At 46.8% G+C, this 17,529-nt stretch overlaps 1 protein-coding gene across 1 annotated transcript in view; it reads left to right on the top strand.

Annotated features, from left to right (window-relative positions):
* SFMBT2 (Scm like with four mbt domains 2) overlaps window positions 1-17,529 on the top strand; it is a 180,678-nt gene that overhangs the window by 25,667 nt on the left and 137,482 nt on the right. Inside the window, exon 4 of the mRNA XM_052650792.1 lies at window positions 489-729. Coding sequence (XP_052506752.1) covers window positions 489-729 — 241 coding nt within the window. The remainder of the gene's footprint in view (window positions 1-488; window positions 730-17,529) is intronic.

Here is a 17,529-nt window from a genome sequence, read left to right as displayed (position 1 = left end):
GTCTTTTGAGCATGAGCTGCCCATTCTCCTCGCTTGGCCCTGCAGTAAACGCTGTACTTTGCTTCACCACAGCCCAGCCTGTTGATTGACTTTACTGGACATCTGACTAACAGACCCAAGTTCTGTTTCGTAACAGGATGTGCTGTTAAGTGTAGAATGCACACCAGATTTCAGAGGCTTCCTTGGAAAATAAGAATGAAAACTTTCTTGTTACTATTTTTTTATGTTGATTACATCTTGAAATGATGCTACTTGGGATTCTTTGGGTTAAATAAAACACATTACTATGATTAATTTCATCTGTTTTATCTGTTTTTAAAGTGGCTACTAGGAAATTTAATGACTCATCAGTGGCTCACATATTTCTCTTAGGCGGTGACGGTCTCAGGAAACAAATATTAAGCGTTAGGTTTTTAATCATTCTTGTTATTTTCTGGATGTTATGTGTCTAGTGTGTGATGGATTTCTTGTGTTTTTGGTTCTTTAAGGTTGAGATCAGCATTCAGAGCAACTTCCAGCCGGGGATGAAGCTGGAGGTGGCCAACAAGAAGAACCCGGACACATACTGGGTGGCCACAGTCATTACCACCTGTGGGCAGCTGCTGCTGCTGCGTTACTGTGGTTACGGGGAGGACCGCCGGGCTGACTTCTGGTGTGATGTGGTGATCGCAGACCTGCACCCCGTGGGGTGGTGCACGCAGAACAACAAGACCCTCATGCCCCCGGACGGTGAGCATGGGCTGGCCCAGCTCTCGGGCATCACTTGTGATGCTCAGAGAGAAACCTTGTAGCGATTTGATAACTGTGATTTCCTTGGAAGATCCACCATTTTCACAATCTCTTCTTGAGTGGCTTCAGCCTGAGGGTGCTAGAGTAAGGGGGAGCTGGGTGTGTTTTCAAGAGTTGGAGCTGAACCTAATGGCTGAACCCACCGTGGCCCTTTATAACCTTTGAGCTTAATCAATCCTTGTGTGGGTGTTTGGAGATAGGGAAAGGAAGGCTGAAGTGATCCTGACAGTGGAGGTCTTATTCTCTATTTCCTGCTGATGGGTTATCTTGCCTTGTTTCTGGGTGAAATCTTGCCTTTTTGCTGTCCTTGCTTATCTCAAGACTTACTCTTAAAATTTGACACTTTTAAAACATTCGGAGAAGAAGTAAGTGGGTTTCTTCACTTTATAATACATCCTCTAGTGGGTTGTTTTAGAGAGAAGTTCCAGGGTACAGAATTTTAATACTCTTAAGAGCTGATGGGTTCATTTAGTTAAAAAAAAAAAATCCATGTTGTAGCTTTAGAAAAGAGGGCAGAGTTGATGAATCAATTCTCTTTCTTGCTTGGGTGAAAAATGTGGCAGCCGCCCTAGTTTCAGAAACACCATCAAATCTGTATCCTCTTGACTTGGTGCTCTTAGGCAAGACCCAGACACACTTAAAATGACAAATTGCAAGTGAGAAATGGGGAAACCCCGTGAGAAGGAGACACCATTAATGTGACTGAAAGATCTGAAGTCTGTTCAGACCATCCCAAGTGAGGCTAATTGGAGAATTTCTTTATTGCTCGTTTTAGAGAACTTTTAACAAAATTGAGTAGGTGATCGATACACGGCCTGGAAATCTTGCGTACAGAGAACAAAGTCAGGAAGTCGCAGGTTCACAGGGCAAGAGGTTATTGATTGCTGTAGTGCAGGATAATCATTGCTTTGTAGCCAGAGATAGCAGCTCGTTCCAGAGGGAATCGTGGGCTGTGTTTTTGCCCAAGGATTCTTGGTGGTGTGGTTTTCTGTCTTGCAGAGCTCATCACACGGTATATCCCACAGCGGTACCTGGTTGATCTTTGTCATGGTTAAACTTGAAAGGCGTCCCAGACTATTTAACATGAGTGAAAGTGGTCCATGACACCTCATATATTTGTTTGAGATGCTGCGTGGTGAAAGATTTTGTTACTGATCCTAGGAATCACGGGGTGGGAAAAGCAGGAACATGGCAGGTGGAGCCAGAGGTGGGGGTTCTTGTCTGCCATTTCCTGTAGGGACCTGGGTGAGACCCCTCCATCTTCTCCTCTTTGAAATGAGAGGTGATAGCGTATAATCTCTAAAGAGCTTTCCAGCATGACCTGCCTTGGTTTGCGATCCCTGGGAAGGAGAGGAGGAGGAGGGCACGGGTTTTGTTATTGGGTGTGCAAAGAGTGGAGTTTGCTTTGGCATTAGAGTCGGTGGAATTCCAGCCTGGGAGTCTGTGCAGAGCCCAGAAGTCAGGTTTCTTTGTGATTGTTGGGGCTGGTGACGTTTCGGCGGATCGGGGAGCAGACTCAGTGGGGAAATCATGATGAGCGCTTGAGTCCTTTGTTGCGTGCCGTGGATAGAATTTCACTTGATCCAGAATTGTAGACTCTGCTTCCTCTTTGGAACCCTGAGATCTGGGAGCGGAGCGCTCAGTTTCTGAGAGACTAGTCAGAACGTGGATGACAGTTTCAACATACCGTTAAGAGGGCAGGAGTTTTGGGTGATTTTATTAATGGGGAATGGAGAGGACTGCCTTTTCTGGTCACATGTAGGGTGCAGGGCCCCAGTCTTTCAGGTCATTTTGGGATTCAAGTAGCTTTCTGTCTTATAAAGTCACCGCCCTGAAAACGGGTCATTTTAAAAATTTTAGATGATCTTTTACCAAGCATGTGGCATCTTTTGCAGTCCTGTATGTTCCTGCCTTGCTCTTTTCTTGTTTGTTTGTTTGCATTTATTTATTTAATTTGGCAGCCTTGGGTCTTAGCTGTGGCATGACATCTTTGATGAGTCATATGGGAACTTCCTCAAGGTGCACAGACTCTCTAGTTGTGGCGTATGGGCTGAGTCGGTGGAAGTCTTGCGTACAGAGAACCAAGTACATCCCACAACCATGCCTGGTTGATCATGCAGGCTTGGTTGCTCCGTGGCATATGGGATCTTAGTTCCCTCACCAGGGATTGAGCCAGTGTCCCATGCATTGCAAGGCAGATTCTGAACCACTGATCCGCCAGGGAAGTCCCTGCCTTGCCCTTTTAAGTGAAATTAGTCTTTGAATCAGTGCAGGCCATCATCACACCGTTGATGTTAGGAGGAAGGAAACAGCATGGCAACAACTCCGGGGTAGTTTGTTAAGAGAGTTCCTTTAATAAAGACAGGTTCAGAGAGACTTGGGTTTGGTGACCCACTGGCCATTTCAAAAGCAGTGTTCCTGCTCCAGAGCTAATTGCCACTAATCTTTCTTATTAAAAGTATTAAGAAGCACAGTACATTAAAGCCTCACTAAGTGCAGTGGAGGATGATAGCTCTTAATACCGGAGCAAAATGTAAAGCATTTCAGCTTGCTGAATCAATACGTCTCGATTTATTCATAAGCACGTTCACGCTTGCAAAGGGCAGCTGCCAAATAATTATTGTTTATGGTGATAATGTAAGGAAATCGTTTAACCCAATGACTGTTTCACTGTTATTTGTTCAGAAGTAACAACATTGCCTCTTAACGTCTGGGCTTGGGGAGCTTTGGCATCCTGGCAGGTACCCGCAGAATCCCGGAAAGGAATGCTCCTGTGAGATTGCAGGTAAACACATTCGAGGATGCCCATCCAAATAATGCCTACCTTCCCAGCCCCTGGCTTATATTATACATTGAGAGGTATTACATTTATGTGCGCTTTCTACTGTTGCAAGGAAAGTATTGGAATTCTGGTGCCTTAGGATTCATGCCACTAATTTTTATTTTCCCCATTATTAAAATTTCCATAACTTGAATCGCAAACTCTGCAGTCTTGCCAGAATGACTCTATTTGCCCTTCGAGGTTGAATTAGAATGACTGGAGTTAGTTAATAGGTAACTTATTTGAATACAGGGATGTTTATTCATGAAGTGTTGGGAGAAAGTGTGACTGTGGCCTTCTGTTAGGTTGTGGGACTGGATCCTGCCTGGTTGTGAAGCTGGTGCTGGACTGTTTGGGGGGAATTATTGTTTTTGCTATAGTTGATTGTGAAATAAGAGATCTGGCCGTTGGTACACAGGACCCTAATGTGAGTGGGTGACAGAACTTACCAGTCTGTAACCCTTGTTTAACTGTGGACGCAAACTAGACTTTGTGTTACATGAGACAATCAGCATTTAAAATTTCTATTAAAAAAAAAAATTTAAAGACATTTTACTAATACTAGCAAAACCTAAACAATCACATTGTTTTCACTGGCTGTCTAATATCGTAACTGGAATTTGATTTGTACACTAATAAGAAAATTAAATATATATACTATCGACTCAGAAATGGTAAATCTAAGTGGACTCTTGGAGTTGACTAAATGTTAGATGGTTTAATGTGAAAAATTCAAGAAAATTAGTATTAAGAAAAGTGGTGGATTTGGCTTTTTGAGGTTTTTAAGAAGAGGATAGAAAACTTCCGTCCAGACTGTTTTCCATTTTGTCATTTTTTGGAGGCAAATAAACGAAGAGATCTGTTCTGGAGCTTCCTTGCCAAATGGTAATCGTGAGATTATGTAAAGTTATGTAAATTGTATCAGATGCTATTTGGGTTTTTCTGCACCATGGGAAAATCGTAAGCACAGAGCGGGACTATGAGATTTTCCTTTTTGGTGTTAGACATGAATGTGTTTATTTTCTTTTGCTTCCTAACCCTGCAGCATATGTACTTTAAATCAGGCTAGTGTTTAATTCTGTGTGGAAGTGAGGGTGAGTTAGTCCTGTGGGTTTCCTTGCCTTGTGGTCTGGTCCCTATTCCACATGGTTAATGCTGCTGGAGTCCCAGGCCCACCCATCAGCTCTCTTCCTTGGTCCCCTACTGCCCACCTAGGGATCTTGGCCTCCAGATGCTCCCGACTGGGCTTTGGTCCGGGTGGTCCCTTGTGGGGGCCTCTCAGCTCTCACTGGACCCTGTTCCTGCTGTGGGCAGACCCTTTACTACCATGACCTTAGTGTAGAGCCTGCAAGAGAAGCCCCCACTCACCTTCAGACAGGCTCATCCCCCTTGGCACGATGGGTCCTTGGGGACTGCTGTTTTCCCCAGCCCTGACGCTGCCTACTGATCCTCCCTGCTCTCCAACCCTGAGCCAGGAGCCATCAGTGTCCAGGAGCCCTCATTGTCGTCTCTCCAGGAGCCCTCAGTGTCCTCTGTCCAGGGGCCTCAGTGTCCTCTGTCCAAGAGCCCTCAGTGCCCTCTGTCCAGGAGCCCTCAGTGCCCTCTGTCCAGGAGCCCTCAGTGCCCTCTGTCCAGGAGCCCTCAGTGCCCCCTGTCCAGGAGCCCTCAGTGTCCCCTGTCCAGGAGCCCTCAGTGTCCCCTGCCCAGGAGCCCTCAGTGTCCTCTGTCCAGGGGCCTTCAGTGCCATCTGTCCAGGGGCCCTCTGTGTCCTCTGTCCAGGAGCCTCTATATCTTCTGTCCAGGAGCCCTCAGTGTCCTCTGTCCAGGGGCCCTCAGTGTCCTCTGTCCAGGAACCTCAGTGTCCTCTGTCCAGGAACCTCAGTGTCCTCTGTCCAGGAGCCTCAGTATCCTCTCTCCAGGAGCCCTCAGTGTCCTCTGTCCAGGAGCCCTCAGTGTCCTCTGTCCAGGAGCCTCAGTATCCTCTCTCCAGGAGCCCTAAGTGCCATTTGTCCAGGAGCCTCAGTATCCTCTCTCCAGGAGCCTCAGTGTCCTCTGTCCAGGAGCCCTCAGTGTCCTCTGTCCAGGAGCCCTCAGTGTCCTCTGTCCAGGAACCTCAGGGTCCTCTGTCCAGGAGCCTCTATATCTTCTGTCCAGGGGCCCTCAGTGTCCTCTGTCCAGGAGCCCTCAGTGTCCTCTATCCAGGGGTCCTCAGTGTCGTTGTCCAGGGGCCCTCAGTGCCCTCTGTTCAGGAGCCCTCAGTATCCTCTCTCCAGGAGCCCTCAGTGCCATCTGTCCAGGAGACCTCAGTGTCCTCTGTCCAGGAGCCCTCAGTGTCCTCTTTCCAGGAGCCTCAGTGTCCTCTGTCCAGGAGCCTCAATATCCTCTCTCCAGGAGCCCTCAGTGCCATCTGTCCAGGAGCCCTCAGTGTCCTCTGTCCAGGAGCCTCAGTGTCCTCTGTCCAGGAGCCCTCAGTGCCATCTGTCCAGGGGCCCTCAGTGTCCTCTGTCCAGGAGCCTCTATATCTTCTGTCCAGGAGCCCTCAGTGTCCTCTGTCCAGGGGCCCTCAGTGTCCTCTGTCCAGGAACCTCAGTGTCCTCTGTCCAGGAGCCTCAGTGTCCTCTGTCCAGGAGCCTCAGTATCCTCTCTCCAGGAGCCCTCAGTGTCCTCTGTCCAGGGGCCCTCAGTGTCCTCTGTCCAGGGGCCCTCAGTGTCCTCTGTCCAGGAGCCCTCAGTGTCCTCTGTCCAGGGCGTCTGCCCAGTGTCGTCTATCTAAGAAACCTCAGTGCTGTCTTTCTGGTCTCCGTCACGCTTCTACCTCCTTCTAGCCTGTTGGAGAGGTGCGCTTCAATTTCTCTTCTCCCTGAGTTCCTAAAGAAGCCTGCTGACCTCACACTGCTTCTTATGAAGTCTCTCATCACGGTTCCTGGGCCCTGCCGACCTTCCAGGGTTGTGCCCTCCTTCCGTGACCGTGCTTCTGTTCCAGGGTCGTGCCTCCAGTTTGCGTCCTTCTGTTTGGTCTCTGGGACAGTCTGCCTTGTTTGACTCCAATTCTCAGCAAGTGACTGATGTGTGCATGGATTGTGTCCTGAGCCTAGAACCTTGTGAAAGCTGGGCAAATACAGCTTGTATGCAAAATCCTGGGGGCTTAGACAGTGGGATTTCAGAGTAGACTTTGGTGTTGTGTTGATTAGGGTTTTCCAGAGAATCAGAACGAATAGAAGCATGCACACACTCATCCCCCACCCAACCCACCCAGATTTAAGCACATTGGCTCACCCTGTTGTGGAGGTTTGGCAAGACCACAGTCTGATGGGGGAGGCCAGCAGGCTGCAGACCCAGGGCAGAGCTGCCATTCTAGTCCCGTGGCCGTTTCCTGGAGAGACAGGAAGACTTGGGGTTGCTGAGGAAGTCCAGAGCTTCCTGCTGGATATTCCCTCTTTCTGGAAGAGGTCAACCCTTCACACAGATTCTCCTCTGAAGACACAGCAGTTTAAAACTTTTATTTTTGCACGTTAGTTTTTTTGATGAAAATACAATTGTATCAGTTCAGTTCAGTCTCTATCGGTTGTGTCTGACTCTTCACGACGCCGTGAATCGCAGCACGCCAGGCCTCCCAGTCCATCACTAACTCCCGGAGTTCACTCAAACTCACGTCCATCGAGTCGGTGATGCCATCCAGCCATCTCATCCTGGGTCGTCCCCTCCTCCTCCTGCCCCCAATCCCTCCCAACATCAGAGTCTTTTCCAATGAGTCAACTCTCCACGTGAGGCGGCCAAAGCACGGGAGTTTCAGCTTCAGCATCATTCCTTCCAAAGAACACCCAGGGCTGATCTCCTTCAGAATGGACTGGTTGGATCTCTTTGCAGTCCAAGGGATTCTCAAGAGTCTTCTCCAACACCGCAGTTCAAAAGCATCAATTCCGGCGCTCAGTTTTCTTCACAGTCCAACTCTCACATCCTTACATGACCACAGGAAAAACCATAGCCTCGACTAGATGGACCTTTGTTTGCAAAGTAATGTCTCTGCTTTTGAATATGCTATCTAGGTTGGTCATAACTTTCCTTCCAAGGAGTAAGCATCTTTTAATTTCATGGCTGCAATCACCATCTGCAGTGATTTTGGAGCCCCCCAAAAATAAAGTCTGACACTGTTTCCACTGTTTCCCCATCTATTTCCCATGGAATGATGGGACCAGATGCCATGATCTTTGTTTTCTGAATGTTGAGCTTTAAGCCAACTGTTTCACTCTCCTCTTTCACTTTCATCAAGAGGCTTTTAAATTCTTCTTCACTTTCTGCCATAAGGGTGGTGTCATCTGCATATCTGAGGTTATTGATATTTCTCCCAGCAGTCTTGATTCCAGCTTATGCTTCTTCCAGCCCAGCATTTCTCATGATGTACTCTGCATATAAGTTAAATAAGCAGGGTGACAATATACAGCCTTGAGGTGCTCCTTTTCCTATTTGGAACCAGTCTGTTGTTCCATGTCCAGTTCTAACTGTTCCTTCCTGACCTGCAAATAGGATTTTCAAGAGGCAGGTCAGGTGGTCTGGTATTCCCATCTCTCAGAATTTTCCACAGTTTATTGTGAACCACACAGTCAAAGGCTTTGGCATAGTCATAAAGCAGAAATAGATGTTTTTCTGGAACTCTCTTGCTTTTTCCATGATCCAGCGGATGTTGGCAATTTGATCTCTGGTTCCTCTGCCTTTTCTAAACCCAGCTTGAACATCTGGAAGTTCACGGTTCACGTATTGCTGAATCCTGGCTTGGAGAATTTTGAGCATTACTTTACTAGTGTGTGAGATGAGTGCAATTGTGTGGTAGTTTGAGGATTCTTTGGCATTGCTTTTCTTTGGGATTGGAATGAAAACTGACCTTTTCCAGTCCTGTGGCCACTGCTGAGTTTTCCAAATTTGCTGGCATATTGAGTGCACCACTTTCACAGCATCATCTTTCAGGATTTGAAATAGCTCAAATGGAATTCCATCACCTCCACTAACTTTGTTCGTAGTGATGCTTTCTAAGGCCCACTTGATTGCACATAAATGAAAGAAAGTGAAAGTCACTCAGTTGTATCTGACTCTTTGCAACACCATGGACTCTACAGTCCATGGAATTCTCCAGGCCAGAATACTGGAGTGGGTAGTCTTTCCCCTCTCCAGGGGATCTTCCCAACCCAGGGATCAAACCCAGGTCTCCAGTATTGCAGGCAGATTCTTTACCAGCTAAGCCACAGGGAAGCCCTCACATAAGTATATTTGTATGATTTATTCTCAGATGATTTCTGTGAATAGTAGACAAATTATGTGTCTGGAGTTTTCTGTTTATTTTTTTAACTAAATATGATTTTGCTGAACTGAAGGCAGAAACAAATTTTATGGACTCTCTCTCTGTCTCTCCACACACACACATGCACACATGTATACACACATATAAAACAGTTTACTGATTTATTTTATTACTCATCCAAACACTGCTAGCCCATCAGCAGAACGCCCAGACAAGTGATCATAATTAAATTTAGTAATCTTTGGCATTTTTCCAGCCTGCAGTCATATATAAACCACAGATTTTTACATCCCTTTTCATTCTGTCCACTGAAGATGTATTTGTCAGTGTAGGCAGATAGAACGTAATTCACAGTCAGTTTGCTTTGATTAGTAAGTTAAAACTATTTCCACGTGGAAATGGTCCATGTCTGTGGACCTGAACGTGCGCTCTTGCCCTGGGCCCCAGACCTGTTACCAGCAGACCTGTCCTCTGGTTTCCAGTGGCATTTCCTAAGTCCTTTGTGTACCGGCATCTTTCCAAGGGTTGCTGTGCACGGGTCTGCTGGGGGAATCAGCTTCCATCTGCCTGGAGGGTCCCCATCACTGTGCCCACACCCCCCACACCCCCCCCCCCCCCACCGCCCCCGCCTCAGCCATCGTTTGTCCACTTTGGAGAAGGATGCGTCCCTAGGGTGCATCGCTTTGTGACACTAAACACAGACTCTCTGTTTGCAGTGATTCCTCCTTTTCTCAAGGCCTCACCCTGACCCTCCACCCTTAACAGTAACATATGACAATTACCTTTTTATGCTTAATCATCAGACGTCTGTAATGTTACAGATTGTTGTTTGCTCATGGCTGAAAACAATTGGCAGTGGCCTAAGCCCAAAGGAGATTCTTACTCTGTGATCAGAGAAATCTTGAAAACTTGAATTATGTCTTACAGTTTTTGTCACGTATGAATTTCTGTGATTGTTGCAGAGAAGAGTCAGAGGAACCGTAAAGGACTTTGGGGAGGGGCTTCTTTGGTGGTCCAGGGGCTGAGACTCCGTGCTCCCGATGCAGGAGGCCCGGGTTCGACCCTTGGTCAGGAAACCAGATCTCACATGCCACAGCTAAGAGCTCCAGTGCCACAACTGAAATTCTGCGTGCTGCGGCTAAGGCCCAGCGCAGACTTTGGGGAGGTGGCTCAAATGGTAAACAATTTGCCTGCAATGCCAGAGACCTGGGTTCAGTCCCTGGGTTGGGAAGATCCCCTGGAGCAGGGCATGGAAACCCACTCCAGTATTCTTGCCTGGAGAATCCTCATGGACAGAGGAGCCTAGCAGGCTGCAGTCTGTGGCGTCGCGAAGAGTTGGACATGACTAAGCACGTGTTAGGGTAAGAGTCTGAGGATCTGTGACTTCAAGGAGAAAAAGGAACGCTACACAAATTAACTGGTAAGGAGCTTATTTATGTCTGTTTGAAAATGCATGATAGGAGAGATCAGATTATTCTGTTGAATATATTTTATGGGAGTGATAGAGCAGTTTTATTCAAAATGTCATGTCAGCAGTACGTAGGAAGTGACATCCTTTGCAACTGTTTAAACCAGTGACAAATTTTAGAAGGCCAAATTGAGAACACTTGAAGTGGAGCCATCAGATCTTCAAAAGTAGAGCCTCGGAGGTTTCCGTTCGTCCTGAGTAGTTGTGCTTGGGGCCTTGTGGGTCTCTGAATGTTTTGAACTCCCCTCTCCCTCCCACTCCTGCCCCTTTGTATCCATCCTGGATACAGGATGGGGTGAGATCTGATGGCCCTCAAACCACCTCGGACCCCTCTCTCTCCCTGACTCTCCCGTGCTCTCTCACATCTTGTCCACTCATTATGACAGTTTTTTTATAATTTAGATAATTATAAGTCTTCAGGGCTTCAAAAATGCTTACCATCATAGGACTTTTATGGGTTTATATGTATGTCATAGAATTTCTTTGGTCCTGATAAAGGACAAATCTCAAAGCTCTTCCCTGATGGGGAAAGGACTTGGCAGAGGAAGGTCTTGGATTGATGGGCAAAGACCCTGTCAGGGGTGCCAGCAGCCACTTTGGTCCACAGAGGATACTGCAGTCTTAGAATGGAATGATTTTTATATCCATCTATGAAAGGTTATTTATTGAGTGTGCCTGATTTTTTTTTTGTTTGTTTGAATATACAGTATGGTTAATATTAAGCATTTTGTATGAAGCATGTTTGTAATGCAGTCAGCTTTTTGGCGGACAGCATGGACTCATCATGATGAACTTATTTTTGGAAAGGATGTTTCGTGCAGAGCTGACGTATCAGTCCTTTCTGCTCGGCCTTTCGCTCCTCAGGCTCTCACTTGTCTGGCTCAGAGGTATGAGAAGTTGATTTGCAATTGAGGAAACATGGGTATCGTCTCTCTCCTTGTTTGGGTGGGAGATTTTCTGAGAGCCACTTCTCTTCCAGTTTTAAAATCTATCTTTTTTTTGTGATAAGCATGTAACGGATTACTTACTATTTATGTCTGTTTGGTTGCTCTGATTCTTACCTGCTCTCTGGTTCTTCCTTGCCGTGCAGGCTCCCTCTGGTTTTGGAGAGTAGGGGGCCGCTCCCCAGTTGCGGTGCGAGGGGTTCTCACTGAGGTGGCTTCTCTTGTTGTGGACCACACTCTCTAGGGCTTTAGAGCACAGGCTCAGTAGTTGTGGTGCTTGGGCTTGGTTGCCCCTCAGCACGTTGAATCTTCCGGATCAGGGATTGGACCTGCGTTCCCTGCATTGGCAGGTGGGTTCTTACCCACGGGACCACCAGGGAAGTTCTGTGCTAGGCATTTTTAAAGGGTGGCTAGCCTGCAGTGGAAATTGACGAGAGCTGGACATCGACCTGCTTGGTAATGGGACTCTGACCCTTGACTTCTGGGGGTGATCTGCTACTAACTAAATGGAGGGGCTCCTCTGGACTGGATTCTGCTGATGTTTCAGTAAAATAAGTTGGTGTTTCTGTGGCTGACTTCTGTGCAGTAAGAGTGCTCCTTAGGTCTGAATGGAGGCGTGGATTGGCCTGGTGAGTGGCTCAGCTGTGCCCCTTGCTGAGAGTAGGACCGTTGGAAAAAAGTCACGTAACCTCTTGGCGTCACAATCCCTGTATCTTTAAAATGGCTAATTAATACCTGACCTTGGTGATGGTGTCAGCAGCAGCTTGCATGGCAGATGCAAAACCTCTCTGTAACTGTGAAGTTGGAAGGGCACTTAGGGCACATCACGTTTTTTTTTGTTGTTTTTTTCTTCTATCTTAAAGGGAAGAAGCTCTGATCAGTTCAGTTCAGTTAGTCGTGTCCGACTCTTTGCGACCGCATGAATCGCAGCACGCCAGGCCTCCCTGTCCATCACCAACTCCTGGAGTTCACCCAGACTCATGTCCATCGAATCGGTGATCCATCCATCTCATCCTTGGTCGTCCCCTTCTCTTCCTGCCCCCAATCCCTCCCAACATCAGAGTCTTTTCCAATGAGTCAACTCTTCGCATGAGATGGCCGAAGTACTGGAGTTTCAGCTTTAGCATCATTCCTTCCAAAGAACACCCAGGGCTGATCTCTTTTAGAATGGACTGGTTGGATCTCTTTGCAGTCCAGGGGATTCTCAAGAGTCTTCTCCAACACCACAGTTCAAAAGCATCAATTCTTCAGCGCTCAGCTTTCTTCACAGTCCAACTCTCACATCCATACATGACCACAGGAAAAACCATAGCCTTGACTAGACGCACCTTTGTTGGCGAAGTAATGTCTCTGCTTTTCAATATGCTGTCTAGGTTGGTCATACGTTTCCTTCCAAGGAGTAAGCATCTTTTAATTTCATGGCTGCAATCACCATCTGCAGTGATTTTGGAGCCAAAAAAAATAAAGTCTGACACTATTTCCACTGTTTCCCCATCTATTTCCCATGAAGTGATGGGACCAGATGCCATGATCTTTGTTTTCTGAATGTTGAGCTTTAAGCCAACCTTTTCACTCTCCTCTTTCATTTTCATCAAGAGGCTTTTGAGTTCCTCTTCACTTTCTGCCATAAGGGTGGTGTCATCTGCATATCTGAGGTTATTGATATTTCTCCTGGCAATCTTGATTCCAGCTTATGCTTCTTCCAGCCCAGCGTTTCTCATGATGTATTCTGCATATAAGTTAGATAAGCAGGGTGACAATATACAGCCTTGAGGTACTCCTTTTCCTATTTGGAACCAGTCTGTTGTTCCATGTCCAGTTCTAACTGTTGCTTCCTGACCTGCATATAGGTTTCTCTAAATAGCCCGGGGACAGAGGAAGCTATCAGAGGGAGGATGTGTCTGTATTCAGCATGAAGAATCTGGAAAAACAGCTCCAAAGGTGCAGACGCCCCTCACTTAGCTTGAAGCCCCCACCCACCTGTGCTCAGGCCCCAGGACACTGAGAAGGAATGGCATTTCCCTCCCCGTGATCTCGGAGAACTTTGGTCACATTTCTTTTCAAACCATTATCTTTGCCTGTGTTGTAGTTGTTTATGGATCTGTGGTGGTACCCATTTGATGACAAAAGTAAGACTTGTGAACATTATGTAACCTAGAAATGCATCTCTTGGACCCTGATATTACTGCCTAACTAAGTGTGTGAACTTGGGCTGGGTACAGTCTTTCTAAACTTTGTGACCTTCAGTGTGCTCATTTGCAACTTGGGGATCATGATAGCTGTCTTATCATGGATTGTGTAATGTATCAAATGGGCTTTGTATGACCACGTCAGAGCCGTGCTGAGAATGTGGGAGGAGGTGGTGAAATGCTGGTTTTTCCTTCCTTCATCCTTCTAGTTAAGGGTGGTATCTTCTCTGTCTTTTACAAGTTATTTATTTATTGCTGTGGAGCAGTTTATTGTTTTTGAGCAGTTTTAGGTTCACAGCCAGAGGAAGAGAACGTCCTGTCTGACCACCTCCACCGTATCCCCACCATCAACATCCCCACCAGGTGGCACTTCTGGTACGATTGATGAGCCCGCACCGACACGTCATCATCACCCAGAGCCCACAGTTGACATTAGGGGTCACCGTTGGTATTGTAGGGCTTCCCTGGTGGCTGAGATGGTAAAGAATCCCCCTACAATGCAGGAGAACCAGGTTCAATCCCTGGGTCGGGAAGATACCTTGGAGAAGAGAATGGCAACCCTCTCCAGTATTCTTGCCTGGAGAATTCCATGGACGGAGGAACCTGGTGGGCTGTAGTCCATGGGGTCTCAGAGAGTTGGAAGTCTGAGTGACCAACACTTCTTCAACACTTCTTGGTGCTGTGCGGTTTGGACAAAAGTGTAATGACGGTGCCGCACAGAGCAGTTCTCCGGCCCTGAAAATCTTGTGTGCTTCACCTTTGCATCCCTCCCCACCCCAGCCTTCGGCCGACACTGATCTGTCTCCTGTCTCCTGTCTCCATCGTTTTGCATTTTCCATGTTGTCGTATAGCTGGAATCACACAGCCTCTTGTTTTTATACCTCGCACAGACCTAAAGCTCTGTCCTTGCTACGTGGGTAAAGAGCAAAGCCTCTGAGCCACCACCACGACGACAGCAGGGGCTGATTGGTAGGAGCGCATGCATGTTGTTTTTTGAAGAGCCTTTAAATACAGTCACGCTCACACACTCCAGTCACACTGCTTGATCTTGACGACTTTGCATGTCAGGTTTTTGGTGGTGAGAGGCGGGGAGGAGAGTCACACAACCTCACAGGTAAGTGGCCGACAGCCCGTCTGCAAGGGAGGAGAGAGAAGCATGGGGAAAAGTGGATGCCAACCCACGGGCGGTGTCACACCAGGGACCGTTGAGCAAATAGCCCAGCCGTAGGTCTGGAGGCTCTGGGGTTATTACACAGCGCCTCGTGTGCATGTTCAGGCATGGCTGACTCTTTGCGACCCCATGGACTGTAGCCTGCCAGGCTCCTCTGTCCATGGGATTTTCCAGGCAAGAATACTGGAATGGGTTCCCATTTCCTGCTGCTCGCACAGACTTAAATCAGATGCTGTTGACTTTTGTGTTTCGAGATATCGTGAGCTGTGTTGGTCAACCAGAGGGACAGGCATGGGACCTGGACTGGGGACACCTGCTGGGCTGAGCCTCAGGCTAACCTGGAGCACGGCTGGCTGGGTCCACAGTTAAGGCAAAGGATGTGACCGTTCAGCTGTCGGTTGAGATTGATTTTCTAAGGTGACACAGACAGGTCCTCTCTGGTGGATGGCGCATCCATATGAGACGTCCAGGTGACATACTCCAAGCCTGAGAACAAAGCAAGACCCTGATGCATGGGATGGGCTCCTTGGAAGAAAAGCTAGAACCTACAGCAGTGTTAGGCCCTGGACTGGGAAGCTTACCAGGTAGGGTCAGAGCATGACCTGACCTCATAAATGGGTTAGCAGAGGTGGGAAGAGGGAGCTAACATGGGGCCGTACAGTACTTCCTGGGGCCCTGAACGGATTCCTAGGATAAAGCAGGCTTCGCAAGGCCACGTGTATGCACCCTGGGAGTGAAAAATGGACAGGGAGATTCGTAAATACCATAGGTTCCTGAGACCTCAGAGTCAGAGGGAACACTCTGACCTGAGAGGTGGAGAATGGGGGAGTGAGCCCCCTAGACAAGGATCTTGAGTGTTTTGTCATTATCTCTTATCAACTGACAGAGCTATTAAGCATATTTGGTTAAAAAATACAAACAAAAAAAATAACATATTTGTACAGCGATGACAACCTCCAAAAGCCCATCGTGGATTGTACAAACAAGTTACAGCCATTAAAAATTAAAATAATCTGTAATTATTTTTTCGACTAGACAGTATGTCAAATCATTAGCATCCGTTCAGCTTGTTTCTCAGAAAATTACGTGTTGGGTATCTTTTGGGTCTGTCATAAAGCAAAATCACACCAACTTCCCTCATCACCTTCAATCATAAGCAAAACAAAACTGTCTGAAAGTCTCCAAAGAAAATAACAGTTATTTAAAACTTACTTTTGGGTTCAAATGTTTTCTTGCCCTGTAAAGGTCATGGGATGATGTATATGTCTTGTGTGTGATGTGGAGCAACAGGTAATCACAGCTTTGTTTTGTGAAATCTGTAAAGCAACCCTGTCTTCAGATTCTTCATTTGTACATCCAAGGTGTGTAATTATTTTTAGCATCAAAATTAATTTTCAGTCCCTAATGTACATGGAGTTTTAGAGCTGTAAGTTCTGCTAATGGTTCTTTCAGTAAAGTGTATGTATTTATGTGTCTTTTCTTGGGTGGATTTCTTCGAAGCATTTTTTGCAGGTAGGATGTTCACATAAATAACCAAGCAGCAAATAAATGTCAATTAAAAATTCTATTAACGTAACTGGCAGGAGTCCTTTAACAAATATTTAAGTATATTTAGATTAAATTTAATTCAGGGGGAGATGCTTGCCTGCTTAGCTTCCCAAAGTAGCTCATCTTTCTCCTATAGCAGAAGAATATTTTATTTTACATTTCAGAAGTAAAGGTCTAAACTGCATACATCTGAATTGTTTTTTGTTGTTGTTTAGTTGCTAAGTCGTGTCCGATTCTTTGTGACCCCATGGACTGTAGCCTGCCAAGCTCCTCTGTCCGTGGGATTCTCCAGGCAGGAATACTGGAGTGGGTTGCCGTTTCCTTCTCCAGGGGGTCTTCCCCACCCAGGGACCAGACTGCATTGGCAGGCGTATTCTTTACCCCTGCAAAATGGGGGAAGCCCGCAGACATCTGAATATTGCCTGTTAAAGTGTTACAAAGATTTTAAAGTGGTTTTTAGAAGCAAAGAAATTTGGTCATTTTCAAATTTTCAACTCGCCTTCATGGTTACCTTTCTTCTTTCTCCCTGTACCCTCTGTTTTTCGTTTTCACAATTTCTCTTTCCTGAGGTGTTTTTTTTTGTTTGTCTGCTTCCAGCTCATCTGAGGGCCTTGATCACATGGTTGATGTATTAGGGTGCAACCTCGGCAGCTGTGATGGAAAGACTGAAATACCAAGGCTCACATAGACTTACACGCTTACTGCTCTTTACTTCAACAGGCCAGGGGGAGCAGTTTGGGATGGTGGTGCCTCTTTTCCATTGGATCTGTCAGGCACTGGGTTCTCTCCAGGTTGTTAGAGTTCCCTGTGCTACGCAGTAGGTCCCTGTTGGTTATTTATCAAGTTCCCACCACAGAGACTTGGAAAATGCCCACTGGTGCAGAGGAAACTGGAGAGAAGAGAATCTGAAAAGGAATGAATATATGTGTATGTATAGCTGATCACTTTGCTGTGCGCCTGAAACTGACCCAACTATACTCCAGTAGAATGTATTAAAAATTAGCCTCTGCAATCACAAAGAGGGAAGGGAGCATTCAGAGTCTTTGGCTCACCTCCCCATCAGCCAGAACTTGGCTGTCTGTACGTCGTCGTAAGGGATGATGGGAAATGTCCCCAAGTAGCCGCAGTTTGGTTCAACTTTGTAGCCAGAACTCTCAGGTAGGAGGCTTCCTTTAAGAAAAAATTGTTTGTTTATTTGGCTGTATGCAGGATCTAGCTGCCTGACAAGGGGTGGAACCTGAGCCCCTTGCGTTGGGAGCTCAGAGTGTTAGCCACTGGACCAGCAGGGAAGTCCTGAGGCTTCTTT

The sequence above is a fragment of the Budorcas taxicolor genome, chromosome 13 (assembly GCF_023091745.1).
Source record: "Budorcas taxicolor isolate Tak-1 chromosome 13, Takin1.1, whole genome shotgun sequence".
Taxonomy (NCBI): domain Eukaryota; kingdom Metazoa; phylum Chordata; class Mammalia; order Artiodactyla; family Bovidae; genus Budorcas; species Budorcas taxicolor.
The sequence above is the reverse complement of the archived record's forward strand: the minus strand, read 5'-3'. Positions and strand labels throughout refer to the sequence as shown.